The sequence below is a fragment of the Mobula birostris genome, chromosome 5, assembly GCF_030028105.1.
Source record: "Mobula birostris isolate sMobBir1 chromosome 5, sMobBir1.hap1, whole genome shotgun sequence".
NCBI lineage: Eukaryota > Metazoa > Chordata > Chondrichthyes > Myliobatiformes > Myliobatidae > Mobula > Mobula birostris.
This window is the reverse complement of record NC_092374.1, coordinates 17,859,656-17,881,814: the sequence shown is the minus strand read 5'-3', so window position 1 is coordinate 17,881,814 and position 22,159 is coordinate 17,859,656. Positions and strand designations below refer to the sequence as shown.

Genomic DNA, 22,159 nt, shown 5'->3' with positions numbered 1-22,159 from the left:
AACTCATATGTTTTGGTCTTGTCCTACTCTGGAAACTTTTTGGAGAGACAGTTTTAATATTATCTCCAAGGTATTGAATATAGATATCTCTCCTCACCCTATTACTGCTACCTTTGGACTACCTAAAATTTCCAGTAATCTTTCTCCTTCAGTCCGTAGAATGATTGCATTTCTTACTTTAATGGCGAAAAGATGTATCTTACAACATTGGAAAGAGCCTAATGCTTCAACTACCTTTTTTTGGTTTTCTCAGACGATATTATGTTTGAATTTGGAGAAAATTAGAAGCGATCTTTCTGATTCCTCATTTAAATTTGAACAGACCTGGAGATCTTTTATTCAATATTTTCATTTAATGTAATATATACCCTTCTTGTTTTTTTTTTACTGTTTTTAATGGAGGTCGGGATTGAGGACGTGATTTTACGTTTTTTTAACTCTGTTTGGTTTCAAGTTAGCCCATTGCTTTGCTTTTAGTTAGTTGCACGGTGGTTTTTTTGGGTTTTTTTTTTTTCCTTTTCTCTATTGATATATATATAAAAATTAGTATACTATTATGTTACCTTGGTACGTTATGTTTAAATTACATTGTATTATTTTTTTGTATTAATATCTCCTGTAATTTTATTATATTCTAACAGTGTATTAGTGTCTATATGGCTTACTTTTTTGTATACTTATTTAATAAAAAGATTTAAAGACAAAGATTCTGACCTGTTAGATATGATTTTAAAAATGAACCCTTTAGCGAAAGGTTTTATTGGGAAAATCTATAATTTACTATTAAAACAGGATAATTATCCTCTATTTAAAATTAAGCAAGATTGGGAAAGAGAGCTTAACATGACCCTGATAACAGAAGATTGGTCGCGAATTTTGAAATTAGTTAGCTCTTCTTCGATTTGCGCCGGTCATTCTCTAATTAAATTTAAAGTTGTACATCGTTATTATTTGACAAAGGAGAGACTGTCAAAAATATTTCCTAATGTTTATAGTGTGATAAATGTAAAACTGAGATAGCTACATTGACACATATGTTTTGGTCGTGTTCTGTATTGAAACAGTTTTGGAAATCTATTTTTTCCACAATTTCCAAAGCTCTAAAAATTAATTTACAACCTAATAAACTGACAGTTTTGTTCGGTAGTATTCCTCAATATATTCATGGTATTTCTATATCAGACCAACATGTAATTGCGTTTGTTACATTGTTGGCTATTTTATTAAAATGGAAAGATGCCTCTGCTCCCACTTTGATACAATAGTTCTCTCAAGTGATTCTGTGTCTTAGTTTGGAAAAAATCAGAAGTTGAACTTTTGATCCTCGATTTGACTTTGAGAAAAGGTGGGGCTCTTTTGCCCGCTACTATCATTTGATTTGAGTTTATTAAGATGGTCCCCTGCTGATTCTTGGGTAAATGGATTTGGTTGGCGGATTGATGTCTTTTTTTATGGAAGCTTGTATGGCATATAGCTCCAGGTTTGTGCTCCAAATGGGTTTTTTTTTCTCTTTTTTTTTGTTAGCAGGGGTTTTTTTGTTTTAGTTAGTAGGGGTTCTTTCTCCCTTTTTTCCAAAAAAAAAATAGCTTTAACATTTTGCTTTTCTTCTTCTTCTTCTTCTTCTTCTTCTTCTTCTTATTATTATTATTATTATTATTATTATTATTGATATACTGTTTAGCTTGGTTAATAGTTTGACTCTTATTATACATATTGATAAACTGACTTGATTATTTTCTTTCTTTTTCAATCTTTTTATTAATTTCAAAATATAGAAACAAAGCATACCAATAATACAAATAGTAGGAGATATATTGTTACACTTAAAAAAAAGTAATTTCAAAACCAAATAGTGTAAATTAACAAAGCTCCCAATCATGTAGAACTAACAACGGATAATACAAAGCAAAAAAAAAACTGGGAAAAAAAAACCATGAAAAAGAAAAAAAACAGAACAAAAAAAAACAAACCCTATCCCCAAAGAAAAACAGAATTAATCAACTAAACTAAAAGACTTGGGCAAAACTAACAAGTTAAAAATGGAAAAGAAGAAAACTTTAGTGTCGATGACTCCATTCCCCTCCAACAACAGTACTGAGAGATAAAACAAGTTTGGAAATGATCAAATTACATCAAATGAAAATGCTGAATGAATGGCCTCCAAGTTTTTTCAAACTTAATGGAAGGGTCATAAACCGCACTTCTAATTTTCTCCAAATTCAAACAGAATTTGGACTTGATTATTTTAATGTATTTTTTTGTTGATTTTCAATAATAATTAATAAAAAGATTTAAAAATGAAATGAATAATGCTATAACCTCCTTCAGCAGGAAGAATTTGAACTGGAGCTGCTGAATTCATATGTCACATAAATTAAAGCGAACATTTACAAAATATCATAGTTGTGCTACTAAGAATTTGAGATTTACTGTAATATGTGAATAAGACTGGATAGTTAAGCATTCATTTTTACTGCTTTTGTTAGTGTGTGATAGGATTGGTTTGACACTGAAACTGCAACTGATCTAACAGGATATCATCTTTCACTATCATTTTATGTATAGATAATGCTGGTTAAGAATGCCAATCTAATCCAATGTATTCAGAATGCAACTGGAGTAAGCTACATAGTAGCTATTGGAGTAAAAACAATAAATGTAATTGATACACTTTTGTTTTGTCACGTAAAAGAATATTGGTGAGAAATTAAACTTTTAGTTTCAAAATAGTTAGAATACTTTTGCTATGTGATCAGAATTTAACTCTCTCTCTGTTCCAGATGCCAACCAGAAAATTGCATTAGCTGCAACACCTGTTACAGGAATGCAGCAATTATAATTTCATCTCAATTTGGGATTCATTTAATTTCTATTTTAACAATAGTTGTTTTTTGTTTAAAGAACAATACCATTCCGACCCAGTGAACCTGAAACTTAAAATTTTGTATGATCTTGGGCTGATTACTTTTACTATTTTACTATTTGTATGATTACTTGGGCTAATTTACTTTTACTATTTAGCTTTATTCTTTTCAAATGATATTTTTTGACTGCACATTAGGCTTAGGCAAAGCTTATGCTGCAAGCATTCATCATCATGTATGTAACAGAAATGGCAGGCAACTTGGAAGTCTTTTGGTTTTCTCTAGTTCAGAGTTCTGGTCCAACAAATTTCATTCCTATCTGAGCCATTGAACTGATGCTTTAAAATAAAGCGCATCTTTCCCAGTCATTTTTGACCCATAATGAATTTGAACTGAAGCAAAGGAAAATTCATCAAACATGGCATGCATTGTGTTTTGGGTTTGGGTTACATGAGGTGCAATATAAATGGTAATGTAAAGGACAACTGTACATCGAGCTAGGTGACATGTTGTCTTCATATAAAGCTTCCTATCATCATTTGACTTCAGACTTTCCATCAACATACTGTACACTTAATGGTTCATTGCAGTCAGCCCACTTAGCCTTCCAGCCTCCCAAATGTTTTTTCTATTTTTGTAAACACCATGTATAAAAATGACAGCAGCAATTAACAAAAGAGATTCAGCAGCTGCTGGAAATCCAGAGTAACACACATGAAATGCTGGAGGAACTCAGCAGGTCAGGCAGCATCAATGGAAATGAATAAACGGTTGATATTTTGGGAACTGAGACCCTTCATTAGGATTCGGATCTTGGCCCAAAGTACTGACTATTTATTCACCTCCATAAATGCTGCCAGACCTGCTGAGTTCCTCCAGCATTTTTGTGTTTTACAGCATCATTTTTTTCCGTCATGTTGGTGCAAATATTGCTGCTTTTTTTTTGTCTGAAAGCTCATTGAGCCCTGGCATCATCTAAACCTTGTACCCAATTCAGTAAGAAAATGTAATTCAATCAAAGTAGTGGAATGAAACTTTGAGTCAGGAGGAGAAGTACTCCTGGTGCTAGACTATCTATTTTTATCCTATGGTGCCTGTAATTCATAAACTAGACTGCTTTTTTACTTTCTATGGGTTTAAGGACTGGAGCACTTCTTAATGGCTACAGCAAACAACAGGAATTCTGCAGATGCTGGAAATTCAAGCAACACACATCAAAGTTGCTGGTGAACGCAGCAGGCCAAGCAGCGTCCTGACGAAGGGTCTCGGCCTGAAACGTCGACTGCACCTCTTCCTACAGATGCTGCTTGGCCTGCTGCGTTCACCAGCAACTTTGATGTGTGTTGCTTAATGGCTACAGTATAGTTTTCTTGACATGGGCGATCATGGTCCATAACCATGATTGTTCTTAGAAAATTCTACAGAAGTAGGTTTCCATTGCCTCCTGGGCAGCTTCTTTACAAGAGGGGTGACTCCAGCCATCATCAATACCCTTCAGAGGTTATGTTACTGGCGTCAGTGTATGCAGCAACTGCTCATATGACCATCCACCACCTGCTCCCGTAGCTTCACGTAACTCTGATTGGTGAAGGGGACTAAGCAGGTGCTACAACTTGCTCAAGGGTGATCTGCAAGCAAGCAGAGGAGTGCCTTACACCTCCTTTGGTAGAAACGTATCTCCAACCCACTACCCACATCTTGACACAGCACGTAATGATGAGGATGATTGTTTTCTTGGGAAATTGTGCATGGATGCTCTGAGGGAAGGATTACATTGCATTTATAACATTGGATATATGGCATAGCAGCTGCCACTCTTCATGATTTATCCAAATTTCCTTATTTCTCCATTACCATCCTTCTCTTCCGTTTCCTCTCATATGCTTAAAATCACCTCAAAAATGCAATGCTGTTCATATCCAAGAGCTTAGTTAATGGTGAATATTTTTTTAAAGGAAGATCACATATTCTTTGGCCAGACAAGAGCAGCCAATTATTCAGAATAAGGTTCCATAAAAAGTATGGAATTATTTGCTACATTGTTGGTTCAGGGTTGAATTTTGGCCAGGGCACTCCATGCCCTTTGGAAAATGTGCTTGCTACCTCTGACATGGGCCTGCGCGGGCAAACTATCTTTGCTCAAATTCTGTTTCACACCAAAAACTGTTTGTGCAATGCTGCGGTATTCGAAGAGGATTAGTTTGTTCTGGAGTGTCCTTCAACCTAAAATATCAGCACAGGGTGTGTTGCCAATGCAGCAATTAATATAAACAAATAACAAGTTTCTACTTAAGGCTGAGTCAGGATACTTCTTGTTTCGGTCATGGTTCCCACAGTTCAGGCTCCACAAGTTATTTTGACCATTTCCATCCATCCTGGTGGGGATGATGGCAGGACAGAGGTGGCTGAAGTTTCTGGGAATAGTTCATGAGGTGCAAGATAGATATTTCCCACAGAAGGAAAAGCTCTGAAATGGCAGGGCTAGGCAACCGTGGCTGACAAAGGAAGTCAAGGATTGCATAAAAGCCATATAAAGTAGCGAAAGTGAGTGGGAAGTTGGATGATTGGAAACTTTTAAAATCTAACAAATGCAACTAAAAAAAGTTATAAGAAGAGGAAAAAAATGAAAGATACAGCAGAGTAGCTGATAATACAAAAAAAGATACTAAAAGTTTTTTTCAGTTATATAAAGAGTAAAAGGGGGGTGGGAGTTGATATTTCATCACTAGAAAATGATGCTGGTGATGTAGTAATGGGGACAAAGGAATCGCAGATGAACTTAATAAGTACTTTGCTTCAGTCTTTACTGTAGAAGACACTAGCTAATGCCAGAAGTTCCTGAGTGTCAGGGAGCAGGAGTAAGTGCCATTGCTGTTGTAAAAGAAAAAGTGCTAGGCAGACTGTAAGGTCTTAAGGTGGATGTCACCTGGACCAGATTGACTACACCCCAGAGTCCTGAAAGATGTTTCTGAAGAGACGCGGATGCATTGGTCATGATGTCTCAAGAATCGCTTGATTCGGGCATGATCCTGGAGGACTGGAAATTTGCAAATGTCACTCCACTCTTTAAGAAGGAAGGAAGACAAAAGGGGAAGATGTAGACCGGTTAGCCTAACCTCAGTGGTTAGTAAAGTGTTGGAGTCCAGTATTAAGGATGAGGTTTTGAAGTACTTGGAGACTAATGATAAAATAAGCCAAAGTCAGCATGGTTTCTGTAAAGGGAAACCTTGCCTGACAAATCAGTTGGAATTCTTCGGAGAAGTAACAAGCAGGGTGGACAAAGGAGAGGCAGTGGATGTCACTTACTTAGATTTTCAGGAGGCATTTGATAAGATGCCTCGCATGAGGTTGCTTAACAAGATAATACAGGAAAGATGCTGGCATGCTTAGAGGAATGGCTGACAGGCAGGAGACAGCGAGTGGGAATAAAGGGGGCCTATTCTGGTTGGCTGCCGGTGATTAGTGGTATTCCGCAGGGGTCAGTATTGGGATCGCTACTTTTCAAATTGTTTGTCAATGATTTAGATAGTGGAATTGATGGCTTTGTAGCAAAGTTTGAAGATGATATGAAGATAGGTGCAGGAGTAGGTAGTGCTGAGGAAGCAATGCAATTGCAGAAGACTTTGACAAATTGGAAGAATGGGCAAAAATGTGGCAGATGGAATACAGTTTTAGGAAATATACGATAATGTATTTTGGTAAAAGGAACAATAGTGCAGACTATTATCTAAATGGGGAGAAAATTCAAACATTAGAGGTGCAAAGGGACTTGGGAGTCTTCATGCAAGACTCCCAGAAGGTTATTTCACAGGGCGTGTCTGTGGTAAGGAAGTCAAGTGCAATGCTGGCATTTACTTCAAGGGAAATAGAATATAAACACAAAGAGATAATGCACAAAGAGAAAAGCTTTATAAGACACTGGTCAGGCCACACTAGGAGTATTGTCAATAGATTTGAGCCCCTTATCTCAGGAAGGATGTATTGTCATTTGGAGAGAGTCCCGGGGAGGTTCACAAGGATGATTCTGGGAATGAAGGAGTTAACATGTAAGGAGCGTCTGGCAGCTTTGGGCCTGTGCTCACTGGGATTTAGAAGAATGCGTGGGGATCTCACTGAAACCTACTGAATGTTGAAGGGACTAGATAAAGTCGATGTGGAGAGAATGTTTCGTCTGGTAGGGGTATCCAGAACTAGAGGGCACAGCCTCAAAACTGAGGGGCAACCTTTAAGAACAGGTGAGGAGGAATTCTTTTTAGCCAAAGAGTGGTGAATCTGTGGAATGCTGTGCCACAGACTGCAGCTGAGGCCAAGTCCATGGGTATTTTGAAAGCAGAAGTTATAGCTCCTGGGCCCTCAGAGGCTCCATCTTCCTCTCACCCCAACCCTCCCCTCTCCTCTGACACCCCCAGCCTCCCCACTCCCGCCTCTGATCCCAGCTCTCAAGATTCCAGCCTTGAGCTCCAGGCCGGGTCTTTATGTGCTGCTGTTGTGACTCCCGTCTCCCCTTCCCCCACCACCACTCTGCAGCCCCGTCTTCCTCAGATCCCATCGTCAGCTCCTGGGCCCTCAGAGGCTCCATCTTCCTCTCACCCCAACCCTCCCCTCTCCACTGCCACCCCCAGCCTCCCCACTCCCGCCTCTGATCCCAGCTCTCAAGATTCCAGCCTTGAGCTCCAGGCCGGGTCTTTATGTGCTGCTGTTGTGACTCCCGTCTCCCCTTCCCCCACCACCACTCTGCAGCCCCGTCTTCCTCAGATCACATCGTCAGCTCCTGGGCCCTCAGAGGCTCCACCTTCCTCTCACCCCAACCCTCCCCTCTCCATTGACACCCCCAGCCTCCCCCCTCCCCCCTCTGATCCCAGCTCTCATCCGTGCCGGGTCTTTACCATCCCCTCCGACCTTCAACTGTCTGAGACAGAATGCTCTGTTCTCAGTAAGGGCCTCACCTTTGTCCCCCTTCGCCCACACCTCAGCGAGTTCCGTGTTCGCCGTGACGCGGAACTTTTCTTCCGCCGTCTCCGAGCCTACTTCTTCGGCAAGGACTCTTCCACCCCCACCGATGACCCCTTCTCCCGTCTTCAACCCTCTCTTCTTCATGGACACCCCGCTCTGGTCTTCTGCCTGCTCTGGATCTCTTTATCGCTAATTGCCGACGGAACATGAGCAGTCTCGACTTCACCGCACCTTGTCCCCATTCCAACCTCACTCCTTTGGAACGCTCTGCTCTCCACTCCCTCCGCACTAATCCTAACCTTATTATTAAACCCGCCGATAAGGGGGGTGCTGTTGTAATCTGGCGTACTGACCTCTACCTTGCCGAGGCACAGCGACAACTCGCGGATACCTCCTCTTATTTACCCCTCGATCGTGACCCCACTAAGGAGCACCAGGCCATTGTCTCCCACACCATCACCGACTTTATCCGCTCAGGGGATCTCCCATCCACAACTACCAACTTTATAGTTCCCACACCCCGCACTTCCCGTTTCTACCTCCGACCCAAGATCCACAAACCTGCCTGTCCTGGCTGACCTATTGTCTCAGCTTGCTCCTGCCCCACCAAACTCATTTCTGCATACCTTGACACGGTTTTATCACCCCTTGTTCAATCCCTTCTGACCTATGTTCGTGACACTTCTCACGCTCTTAAACTTTTCGATGATTTTAAGTTCCCTGGCCCCCACCGCTTTATTTTCACCGTGGATGTCCAGTCCTTATATACTTCCATCCCCCATCAGGAAGGTCTCAAAGCTCTACGCTTCTTTTTGGATTCCAGACCTAATCAGTTCCCCTCTAACCACCACTCTGCTCCGTCTAGCGGAATTAGTCCTTACTCTTAATAATTTCTCCTTTGGCTCCTCCCACTTCCTCCAAACTAAAGGTGCAGCTATGGGCACCCGTATGGGTCCTAGCTATGCCTGCCTTTTTGTTGGGTTTGTGGAACAATCTATGTTCCGTGCCTATTCTGGTATCTGTCCCCCACTTTTCCTTCGCTACATCGACGACTGCATCGGCGCTGCTTCCTTCACGCATGCAGAACTCGTTGACTTTATTAACTTTGCCTCCAACTTTCACCCTGCCCTCAAGTTTACCTGGTCCATTTCCGACACCTCCCTCCCCTTTCTAGATCTTTCTGTCTCTGTCTCTGGAGACAGCTTATCCACTGATGTCTACTATAAGCCTACTGACTCTCACAGCTATCTGGACTATTCCTCTTCTCACCCTGTCTCTTGCAAAAACGCCATCCCCTTTTCGCAATTCCTACGTCTCCGCCGCATCTGCTCTCAGGATGAGGCTTTTCATTCTAGGACGAGGGAGATGTCTTCCTTTTTTAAAGAAAGGGGCTTCCCTTCCTCCACTATCAACTCTGCTCTTAAACACATCTCCCCCATTTCAGGTACATCTGTTCTCACTCCATCCTCCCGCCACCCCACTAGGAATAGGGTTCCCCTGGTCCTCACCTACCACCCCACCAGCCTCCGGGTCCAACATATTATTCACCGTAACTTCCGCCACCTCCAACGGGATCCCACCACTAAGCACATCTTTCCCTCCCCCCCTCTCTCTGCATTCCGCAGGGATCGCTCCCTACGCAACTCCCTTGTCCATTCGTCCCCCCCATCCCTCCCCACTGATCTCCTTCCTGGCACTTATCCGTGTAAGCGGAACAAGTGCTACACATGCCCTTACACTTCCTCCCTTACCACCATTCAGGGCCCCAAACAGTCCTTCCAGGTGAGGCAACACTTCACCTGTGAGTCGACTGGGGTGATATACTGCGTCCGGTGCTCCCGATGTGGCCTTTTATATATTGGCAAGACCCGACACAGACTGGGAGACCGCTTTGCTGAACATCTACGCTCTGTCCACCAGAGAAAGCAGGATCTCCCAGTGGCCACACATTTTAATTCCACATCCCATTCCCATTCTGACATGTCTATCCACGGCCTCCTCTACTGTAAAGATGAAGCCACACTCAGGTTGGAGGAACAACACCTTATATTCCGTCTGGGTAGCCTCCAACCTGAGGGCATGAACATCGACTTCTCTAACTTCCGCTAGGCCCCACCTCCCCCTCGTACCCCATCTGTTACTTATTTTTATGCACACATTCTTTCTCTCACTCTCCTTTTTCTCCCTCTGTCCCTCTGAATATACCTCTTGCCCATCCTCTGGGTCCCCCCCCCCCCCGTCTTTCTTCCCGGACCTCCTGTCCCATGATCCTCTCGTATCCCCTTTTGCCTATCACCTGTCCAGCTCTTGACTCTATCCCTCCCCCTCCTGTCTTCTATCATTTTGGATCTCCCCCTCCCCCTCCAACTTTCAAATCCCTTACTCACTCTTCCTTCAGTTAGTCCTGACGAAGGGTCTCGGCCTGAAACGTTGACTGCACCTCTTCCTACAGATGCTGCCTGGCCTGCTGCGTTCACCAGCAACTTTGATGTGTGTTGCTTGAATTTCCAGCATCTGCAGAATTCCTGTTGTTTGTTGATAGATTCCTGGTTGATCGGACAATCAAGAGATTTGGTGAGAGGGCAGGTGTATGGGATCTGAGATCTACCATGATGAAATGGCAGAGCAGACTCCATAGGCTTGATGGCCTAATTCTGCACCTATGTCTTGTGGTCTTTCAGCCTATTTTATGGTAATAAATGATTCCTCTTGGGGATCACTGAAAAGTGAACGCCTACTCTGCAAACTTTTGTTAATGTTTAACACATTGCCATGTCTGATTGACGATGAGTCTCTGTTCTGTGCTTCAAAAGTCATGAGTGTGCAAATTTGTAGCAACCACCTAAAGCCCAACGCTTTTAAGTTGTGACTGCTTCAGGAAGACCGTTTTCACTGCTATATTGAAATATCTATTGATTTTATCTTTGGTTTTGTTTTAAATTTTATGTTTAAATGCATATTACAGACTTTGTTTCCTTTACAGGGTATAGGTTACATTTTTCGTAAAGGAATACTGGACAATGTCCCAAAGGAAATTGCAAAGTTTATTTTCTACACAAGAACACTAAATTGGAAGAAGCTTCGAATTTATTTAGATGACAGGTAAAGTTCTTGTACACATGAATTCTGATTCCCGTAGTGGGCAGTGTTTGTAGGAAAAGAACCGTATTTTGAGCAAACCCAGATTGATCTGTATTCAGTTCTATTCTTGCACCAATGCGGTTGATTGTTAATAGGTCCTTGAAGCAGACATTTAGTATGTTGGTGGTATCAGCTCAAGAAGGTGTTGAGTACATGGAATGTCTGGGTGGGCAAAACAGCTGGATGAGTACTGTGGTCAGCATGGACTGGTTGGGCAGAAGGTTGATTGGATCCTGTTGTGTTGTACCATGACTATAACACTATGACTAAGAAGGTAGCCCATTGCCATAATCTTAGAATGTCTGGCAACCAGCAATAAGTATTACGACCCATGATTAAATTATAAAACTGAATACTGAAGCTATTTGCTGGTATTGGGACAATTTTAGACACTGTCTTTTGTAAGAACTGGTTAGGAGGGGATGTTAACAAATTTGATAACCTGTGTATTAAAACAAAAGGGGTGGGGGGAGAGAGAGCGGGAGTGGGAGGGAGAGAGTGCGCACACACACACACACACACACACACACACACACACACACAATATCAAGGAGTACTGACGTCCATTGTGAGTTTGGATGTTGCATTGGATGCATTGTAGTAATCCTAAAAGACAGAATTATCATAATTTTTGAGTATCTCCAGATGTAAACTGTCAATTTGTTTTTGAAGTAGATTTCTTCATCACTATGGTGTTCTTTCAAATATTTCCATACACTTCAGTTTAGAGAGTATTGCCCAAGAAACAATGTTTTATTTATTCTTTAAAAAGCACTGTAAATGAACATATTGATAACTAATCTTCAAAAACTGTTGTGTTTTTTTTAAAAAGAGGTTGCCCGGATAGTTGTATTTTTCACAATTGACTATTGGTAATGTATGGGGTTTGAGAAAGTGTGATTTTCTTGAACAAATTTTTTAAAATGTTTTTGGTCTGAAAAACTAATTATAGTTCAGACAGTAAACATTAAAAAAATTCAGAAATATTGGTGTTTTTGATTTCCTTTGCTATATCAACAGGTGATATTACTTGTGTTGTTTATTTCCATAAATAACTATTTATTTACCTCTACATTGCTTATTTCAACTCTCGAAGTCTATATCTTGCAGACATGAAATCTGATTTATTTTCTCAGGCAAGTGGCATTACTTTTCTATAAGCCTTGCCATTGAACAGGAATTAGGTTAGGGGTTTTGCAGGCTTAACTATGAGCTTGACTCGATACTAGTGTGATATGCATATTCTACAAGTGTTTCATTGCACACTAATATATATACAGCCTGCAAGGGATGTTGAATACCAATGGGAATCTCAAATCCTGGTTGATTTTCAGTCTGGCACATTGAGGCAATTGTTGTTGTCTCAACATCAAGGATTGAACCTGGAATCTTCCTGTTCTGTGTGGCTCTAGCCCACTGGGTAAATTTGTTGAGAGCCTGGGCATGTTTAGATAACCTTTCCATCTTTTGGATGTAAAACAGACTCTGCAAAATGACTTGTTTCTAGTTTTCCTTTTGGTTGCAGAACACATTCTGTTTTGCTGAAATGCTAATTAGGGTAATAAAGGTATTTTAGCTAGATTGAGAAGCAATAGGGCCCAGGAGGGAAAACAGTAAGCTTAAGGGCCAATTTTTAAATTTTAAAAATAGTATTTATTAACTTGAAGCTATTTGCCATCATTGAGTACCGGTTCCACCCACAATTTCTGTGGCTTTACTCGTTAGTCACTTTGACCTTTTGAATGCTTTCCCACTTCTCACCACCACTTCCCCCAACCTAAACCCGTGCTGAGATCCATTCTTCTTGTGGATGTTCTTCCTCAGTTGCAGTTCACCTGAACCTAAATGAACTGTTTTCACTACACTGAAATAACTTGCCAATACTTGGCACCAAGCTTAAAGAAAGAAGCCCACAAAGATCTAACGAACTTGAGAATATTATATACGACAGCAGTTCACTGTTCAATCTTTTGTGAGTACCCTGCTAATCAATATGATCAGGCCTGACCTTTTGCCTTGATGCACTTTCCTATACAAATGCCGTTCCTTTTGGTTCTCTTAATATCCAAATATTTACCGATTTCTATCTTAAACATAGTTTCTGACTGAGCTTTCACAACTCTGTGTAGTGTATTCCAAAACTTTATACTATTCCATAGGTAAGGAAACCTTTTTTTTCAGTCTTGAATGGCTGGCACCTTTTGAGTTGATAATCCCCATGAATCTGAAATCTCCCACATGAGTGAAACATCATTCCCGTGTATGTGCACTGTGGTCCCATAAGAGTTCCAATCAGTCTGAATTAACCCTCCTAGTCAAACAAACCTCTGCCCCCATTGCTCTCTGCTCACTCCAAGAATCAAACCAATGGAACCTTGTGAAATTTAATCCAATACTGTACCTTTTAATTACAGTGAGGTACCTTTATTCTTGTAAAGAAATCCTCTTGCAGTAAAGACCAAATTACAATTTGCCATCCTGATTGTAATTCTCGGTGATATGCTCAAGAATGCCCAAGACCCCCTAACACCAGAGGGACATCCACACTCCTGAGTTCCCATTGTTTCAAAACCAGCCAATTGTCATTAGCGTTATGCTATGGAGGAAAGAGAGCAGTTTTTATTTAACTTCTACCATATTTTACAGAACTCAGAATTAAAGATTATGTTATACTCATGGGATTAAGATAGAATCTGAAATGTAAATAAACTTAAAAAAATAATGATAGCATAATAGTCTCTGGGGTTGCGATTTACCCTTAGTTCCATGTTCGAGTCATTACTTCAGCATTAATTCTGCATGTGCTTAAGATCTTTCTTCTCCTTCAACTCTTATTGCCTCTTTACTTCCTCTTCTACATTTTTCACTAAACATCTCATTTTCTGGATCAGACAGTATGCTTTCTAGTGAATGTCTGAGTGAGGGGAATAAATATAATGCATAATTTACTTTTATGACCTACAATGGCAGGTTGTTATTTATACACTTTTACTGTTAGAAACATTTTTTTCTTTAGGAGGGATGTGCTAGATGAGCTTGTGACGCTGCACAATTTCAGCAACCAATTCCTACCTAATGCACTTCGAGAGTTCTTTCGGCGCATTCACGCTCCTGAAGAGCGGGGAGAGTACCTGGAGACGCTAATCACCAAATTCTCACAGCGATTTTGTGCTTGTAACCCGGCTGTGACCAGAGATCTTGGCCTGAGTCCAGGTAATAATCCCTTTTTGACCTTTTGCAACTTATCTTAGCCTGTGGAGCTGCATTAGACTTTCCAAAGGCCAGAGCCAAAGAATTTCGCTTGAATTCCTGCGGAGATTGTATAAACATGATCTCTTCATATGTTGCAGCTCCCGAGTGTGTTTGAAATTTGGCCTGGCAATTCATTAATGAAAGAAAAGAATACCCAAGAGTACTGGATGCAGTTGACATTTTGCAATCTCAGAAACAGGAAAAGTTCATTTACTGTTTTAAAATATTAAACTTTGCCTTTTACATTATACTCAGTTTCACTGATGGGTACTTTTCCAAAGCAAAGTTAGAAGTGACTTGAGTTTTTTGGCAATTTGATCAATATTCACTGAAGTATTTCCATGCAGTAAGTAAGTTATGATATTTTGTAGTGCGGCCTTAATTTTATTTATTTAAGGATACAGCACAGACCGGCCCTTCTGGGTCAATGAGTGTCATTGCCCTATTTGACCCTAGTCTAATCACAGGACAATTTACAATGCCCAATTAACCTACTAACTGGTATATCTTTGGACTGTGGGAGGAAACTGGAGTACCAGTAGGAAACCCACACAGTTCATGGGAAGAAAGTACAAACTTTCTTTCAGAGTATGCGGAATTGATTTCTGAACTTTGCCCTGAGCTGTTCTAGCATCGTGCTAACCGCTATGCTACGTTGTCTGCACAATTTGTATATTGAACACAGATCTTACTAAATAACGACAGAGAGCACAAACATTGTAATGTGATCCTCACTGTGCAATTACACTACTAACCAATCAGTTCTTGGAGTCCAAATGTCACTGCATTCTACACAGTACCACTGAAGATAGTTATGCATGAATGTTGTCGTTGGATCTTTCACAACTGAGGAGGACACATCACTGGTGATAAATATTAAAGTTTGTCAGTGAAAGTGATGGAGGTTCAGGAGGTAGGGACTAAAACGTCTGCTGTATTTTGGACACAACATTTCAAAAGGTCCTGGAAAAATGTAGAGTGCTGTTGAATGCATTGAGCTTATCATGTTCCTTGTTTGTTTTGTTCTGGAACAGTGTTACCGTTTCTATGGTAATTCCTTTTAAATATCGCGATACAGCGCAGAACAGGCCCTTCTGGCCCAACGAGCCAAGCCGCTCAGCAAATCAATTATTTAACTCTAGCCTAATCACAGATCAATTTACATTGACCAATTAACCTACTAACTGACACATCTTCGGATTGTGAGAAGAAACTCATGTTGTCATGGGCAGAATATACAAACTTCTTACAGAGGATACTGGAATTGAACTCCAAACTCTGACAACCCAAGCTGTAATAACTTTGTGCTGACTGCTATGCTACCATGGTGCCCCCACAGTAATGTGCAACAAGAAATCCTTTGCATCAGGTACAGTTCTGGAAGTTCAAAGTAAAATTATTATCAAAGAACATGTGTCACCATATACTACCCTGAGATTCATTTTCTTGCGGGTATTCACAGTAGATATAAAGAAACACAACAGAAACAACAGAAAACTGCACACAAAGACTGACAAAAGTGCAAAAGACAATCTGTACAAATATTTATTATTTTTTATAATACTGAGAACATGAGGTGTTGAGTCCTTGAAAATGAGTCTATAGGTTGTGGAATAAATTCAGAGTTGAGGTGAGTGAAATTATTCATGCTGGTTCAGGAGACTGATGGTTGAAGGGTAGTAACTGTTCCTTAAGTTAGTGGTGTGGGACATAAGGCTCCTGTACCTCCTACCCAATGGAAGCAGCAAGAAGAGAGCATGGCCTGGATGGTGAGGGTCTTTAATAATGGAAGCTGCTTGTTTGTTGTAGTGCTCCTTATAGGTGTTCTCAATGGTGGGGAGGGATTTTTCTGTGATGGTCAGTGCAGTATCCAGAATATTAAATCACAATACTGTATGACCTGTCAGGTAACTAAACTAACTCAAAAGTAACCTTGTCAAATAGTTACAAAGCTAGTAAAATAGCTGGGCTTTGGGGGAAAAAGTAGTGTTTAAATCTACAACATCTAGTAAGTAAATAATTTAATTCAAAGTAAACTTGATAAATGGATGCTTGGTTTCTGCCTTGAGCCATATTTAAAGATTTTCCTGTTGTCATAAGGTTTTCTACTACCATGTAAAGTATCAATACCATTATAGACCATTTGATCTGAATGGATAATTAGCTGCCTTAAATTATTCATAAAAGTGGTATCGAACATAACACAGGGCGCAGTACATGCCCTTTGGCCCACCATGTTGTGTTGACCTTTTAATCTACTCCAAGATCGATCTAACCTTTCCCTCCTATATTGCACTCCATTTTTCTAACATCCATAAGGGTGTCTCCCTGGATAAGTTGCTTTTAATTCTATTAAATATTTCCTGAATCTCAACACTCAGCCAGGCATTACTCTGCCCTAGTGGTTGCGGCCCATTTGTTTTTCCAAAAACTGCAACAAAAATGAAATGAAGCCAGAATCCCTGATGTGTGTTAGGGATTGTGTCCCACAATAGAATCAATTTCTTTATGGCATAAATGTTGCCTGCCAGTTGTCAGTCCAGGATGTTTTCCAGAGTCTTGCTGTTGGCTGACATGAGCTGTTTCATATCAAAAATGTTAATGAATGGAGCTAGACACCAAACTTGTCAGCAAACTGCTCTATTTTCAGTCTATGACGGCAGGAAGATCATCAATGAAGCATCAGAAGATATCTGATCTGACAGCACAGAGCAGGTGACCTGCTTCGATGTTCTGGGATTGTAACAATCAATCCATTAGAACCTTTGCCTCTTCCTGTGTCAAGTTTACTCTACCCCACCCCCCACCCGCCCCAGGAGGTTATTCCCTTTCAACTTTCATTTCAATTAAATATTGCATTGATAATAAGAATGGTTGCCCTCATTTTTCATCTGATATTCAGCTTTTGCATCCATAACTCAGAACTGAAAATATCTGAAGGATTAAGTGATTGTAAGCTGCTTCATCTTGCCCTTCTGGCTTATGCCAGCATATCAGACCATTTATGATATTACCTTAGGCTTGCTTTTGAGATCCTGTTCCATGCGTTTAACATGCAAGTGAAAAGTTAAAGTCATGGATACTTGGATCTTTGAAGTATCTTCCTCTGCTCTTAATCACTTCACAAAATGTATTACTCTCTAAGTTTGTAGGCAATTCTATGCACTATGCATTTTCGGGCATGCATTCCTTTAGTAGCCAGGCCAAGTCCAGAATTCCCACTTCAAATCTTTTTACACATCTACCTTCTCTTTTAAAAAGCAACTTAAGTCTCATAGACTTTTGGACTACTGCTTTGCTCTTGGCTTCTAATATATCCTTGCCTAGCTTGAAGTTGTTATTTGTTAGTAAGATTCCTGGGAACACATTGGATGTCCTGCAATATTAAAGGTGGTGCGTAAACACAGCTGACGCTTAAATAACATCAGTCCAAAACATACTTGCTACGTATTATAATTTTACTGTAGCTTATGTAAACTTATTGAAGAAAGTTTTTCCATATCCTAGAAGATTAAGTTTTTGGATTTGATGGCCAGAATGTATTGGCCATATCCAAACACTTATTCTTTAATGATGCAAATTATGGCCTGGTCAAAATTTTGCCAGCCTCTCTTTAAAATCATGCATGAGATTGGTAGTTCCCTGTAATGCCCCACTATAGGAAGGATGCCGAGGCTTCTGAGAGGGTGCAGAAGATGCTGTCTGGTTTAGCGAGGCTGGACAAACTTGGGTATCTTTTTATGCTGGTGTGTCTGAGACTGAGGGGAGATCTGATAGAGGTTTACAAGATTATGAGAGGCATTGATAGAGTGGACAGAATTTCTGTTTCCCAGGCCTGAAATATCTAATATCAGACAGCCTGCATTGAAGGTGAGAGGGGGTAGGTTCAAGAGGGATGTGTAGGATGTTTTTTTTTTTGCTCAGGAGTCGTGGTTGCCTGGAATGTGCTGCCTGGTATGGTGGTAGAGGCGAATACGTTAGAGGTTTTTAAGAGACATTTGGATAGGCACATGGATGTAAGGAAGATGGAGGGATATGGACATGGTGTAGGTAGGAGGGATTAGTGTTTGGGTGTTTTTGATTTGCTTTTTAGCTGGTTCAGCACAACATTGTGGGCCGAATGGCCTGTTCCTGTGCTATACCGTGCTATGAAGGGAGTACATATCCAACAGCTTGACAATGCTGTTATTCAAGCAGAAGTTTTTTTTTTATTGAGTTCTGTGGGAAACTGAAGTTGCTTTTAAGGTAATAAGATAAAGAGAGGACTTTGATCTCATTGACATCCATTACCACAGTCAACAGGACATACTTGTCTTGGGAGTGTAGTTTCAGTAGATTTGATTCCTGAGATGACGAGGTTATGTGATGGGGTGAGAATGAGTAAGATTAACCCAAATTTAAATGATTTTTTTAAAGAGCTGATTTCATTGAGACATGCATGATTCTAAAAATAATTGGCAGAGTAGATGACATGAAATTACTCCACCTTAGTGATGCATCTAGAATCAGAAGGTACAGTCTGAGATTGTAAAATTGGTCATTATTCAGAGATGACTTATTTTGTTATGTGGAGAGTTGTAAATGGAAGGAATTCCTACATCCCTAGTGGGTTATAAGCTAGATCATTGAGTGTATTTAAAATAGAGATTAAGAATTTTGCCAATTGAAGAAAATTAAAATATGAGGATGTACTGGAATAATGGATAAGATACAAGGCCAATCATATTATTGAATGCAGGAGCAGATGTATGAGCTCCTGTGGTCTACCCCTAATTGTGTTTCCAGATAAACCTGATGATTAATCAGAAAGGCATTCCAGATGAAGGAAAATATTTATGAAAATCACCTGATATGACACACATCTACAGAATGTCGGTCAAATCAGATACAGGTCGATCTTCACTAATCCAGCACCATTGGGACCTGGCGAGTGCCGGATTAGTGAAAATGCTGAATTACAGAAGGATCACATTAAGCATAATCAGTGCCAGATTATCGAAGGAACCGGATTACAGGTAGTCGGATTAGTGAAGGTCGACTGTACTCTGTTGACACTCACGTTAATGCAAGTTTTTTTGTGTCTTTTTGTTGTAGATGCTGTTTATGTACTTTGCTATTCCCTGATCCTGCTTTCCATCGATTTGAATAGTCCACACGTGAAGAACAAGATGTCCAAGCGGGAATTTATCCGGAATACACGACGTGCTGCTCACAATATTAGTGAGGATTTTGTAGGCCATCTGTATGACAATATTTACCTAGTTGGTCATGTGGCTGCCTAAAAAAAAAACTACCATTTACAACTTTACCAGAACATTTAAACTTAAAACTATAAAATTGCACAGTGAAGTACGTTAACCTTTTTAAATGAGGATTATTTAAGAGCCGGTCATTGTAATCTTTTGTGTACAATCAGATCCTTTCTGTTTCCATCTAGCCATTGTTAGCACTTTAGTAACTGAATCCCTGTTTATATTTTATATTGTTTAGTTACAAGTTGCACATAGTTGTGCCAATGGTCTGATGCAGCAATTTGGGAAATGGATTAATTCAAAACTGACATAATAGTGCAAGGGCTACAATAGCACTGGATGTTGGTAGTAGGGTTAACAAATTAAGTGGGGCAATGAGCCCCTAACTTTTCTTCCTTTTTTAAAAAGTGAGTGTGATGTGTGTAAATATTGCAGAATAAGAGAGATTTATAATCATATAATTATTTTGTAAAATATTTTACTGAAAAGAATTTTCTCTGTATGAAGGGGTTTGTATTTTTTCTGTTTTGGCTTTCATTCCATAGAAGTGACATAAAATATAGCATATAGTTATGTGATCTTTGGCATTTGATGTGATTACTTCATCAATAAATGCTGGAAGTAGCAGTTTGGGCAGCACCTGTAGTTGGAGAAACAAGGATAATACGTCAGGTCAAAGATCTGTCACCAAGATTTTATAATGTGGGTTGTCCAAATTTTACAACAAAGATCTATTTTCATAGTTGGTATCACTCATGAAAGAATATTATGAAATTCAGTCAAGATGTGTATGTTGCTATGAAGGTTGTATGAAGATTAAACTCTGGATGAGTTTGTTCTATTTAAAACAAAGCACTAGCTTTGCTTTCAATTTATTTCTATTTTCATAGGAAGTTGTCTTAGAATATGTGGTATATGAGGAAATAGAAAAAAATAAATATTAACAATAGCAGGAAAGTTCTGCAAATGCTAGAAATCCAGAGAACACACAAAATGCTGGAAGAACTCAGCAGGTCAGGCAGCATCTATGGAAAGGAATAGAGAGTCGACATTTTGGGCTGAGAACAAAGTCCTGATGAACAATCTCGCTCCGAAACATCGACATTTTATTCCTTTCCATAGATGTTGCCTGACCTGCTGAATTCCTCCAGCATTTTTGTTTTCTACTCTAAATACTACCAACCTTGTGTTGTAGTATTTAAACTAATTGTTTTAAGTTTTTTTTTCTTGTTGTGGTGAGGTGAAGGATTAGGGAGGAGAGAACAAATATGCTTGTTTTTGAAATGAAACGTTCCTTCAGCCTCTCCAGTTTTAATACATCTTTGCCATAAATGGTTCATTCAACATTTGGCATTTGATTGGCTATTCTCAGATGTGCCAATGTTAACATTAAATTTATCCTTGGCCTTAAATTAGCATGGGGAAAATTCGGACAGTGTTTACAAAGTTCAAAGTACATTTATTATCAAAGTATGTATATATTTTACAACCTTGAGATCCATCTCCTTACAGGCAGCCACAAAACAAACCCAAAAGAACTGATTTAAAAAAAACACTTGCACTTAAGTTTTGTCTGAGGGCTGAGTTGGAGTTGGAATTGTGTTGTTTGTTGTCAAGTCTTGCACTTAAGTTAACAACTGAATAGCTAAGCCACCTGAAGGACACTGTGACATGGAATTATTATGAGAAGGGAGATTAAGAAATAAAAATTTCTGTTTTTGAAAAGACTTGGACTTTGATTTTCAAAAATCATGTTGTTTCATATGAAGGTGCAGCAGGGCAAATGTTAAAATGGCTGTTACTACTTTTATAAATTATTTAATATCGCCCATTAACAATTAGAAATCAGGACAATCTTATTCATATGAAGGAAGAAGATTTAAAAAAAACAACTTGGGATTCCCATCAGGAATTTCCTCTGGAGATTTTAGTTGTTTCTCAAGACACTGCAGTCTTTATTTTTGTAATGAAGAATTGCATTTAAAAAAAACATACTAAACTCATCTACTCTTCAGCATTTGGTACTTTAATAGAAGCATTCTCACCAAGACTTGGTACTGTACTGGCTGTTGTCCTCTTTTGCTGCAGAGCTTCAACTCAAATTCCCATTGCCTTCACAGATGCTGCCTGGCTCACTGAATTCCTCTCAAAGTTTTTTTTTGCTCTGGATTTCAGCATCTGCAATCTGTTGCATCTCCATGGCATTCCTGTTTTACACATGTTCCTTCATTTTCCCACTATATGCTTGTTTCAGAGTTCATCATGTTGACTATAATATGGAGATTTTTTTAATTTTGCAATTGCAAAGGAAAAAGTTGAAGGTAAACAGAAAATAAATGTTTTCCAAAATTTAAACTGACTTTTCAGTTCTTGAGAAACATTTATAAAGAACAAGAAGATTTCTGTTTAAAAAAAACTTAAATGTAAATTTATTTTGGTTTATTTGAAAAAGACGTTTTTTACACAAAAATTGGGTGTCACTGATTACGGACAACAACCTTCTGAAGATCTAAGCTTTTGGTGCAAAGTAAGGGGGGGGATGGTGGATTTCCTTAGGTTACTGTTGTTATGCATTTTGTTTCTTGTTTTGAACAAGTGTGTTTTCAAAGATGATCCCTTGATGGATTTTGTACAATCCTGTCATAAATTGGTTTGTTTATTAGAAACACAGAGCTTGGTCATGTCCATCAATTCCCA

At 39.6% G+C, this 22,159-nt stretch overlaps 1 protein-coding gene across 3 annotated transcripts in view; it reads left to right on the top strand.

The window, feature by feature from the left end:
* fbxo8 (F-box protein 8) overlaps nt 1–21,723 on the top strand; it is an 88,983-nt gene extending 67,260 nt beyond the window's left edge. For 2 of the 3 annotated variants that reach the window (XM_072257659.1, XM_072257661.1), the window contains 3 exons: nt 10,801–10,919; nt 13,975–14,171; nt 19,305–21,723. In XM_072257659.1, the coding sequence (XP_072113760.1) occupies nt 10,801–10,919; nt 13,975–14,171; nt 19,305–19,492 (504 nt within the window). In that variant the 3' untranslated portion in view covers nt 19,493–21,723. The remainder of the gene's footprint in view (nt 1–10,800; nt 10,920–13,974; nt 14,172–19,304) is intronic. The other variant, XM_072257658.1, reaches the window with a different exon arrangement.
* Nucleotides 21,724–22,159: the final 436 nt, after the last annotated feature.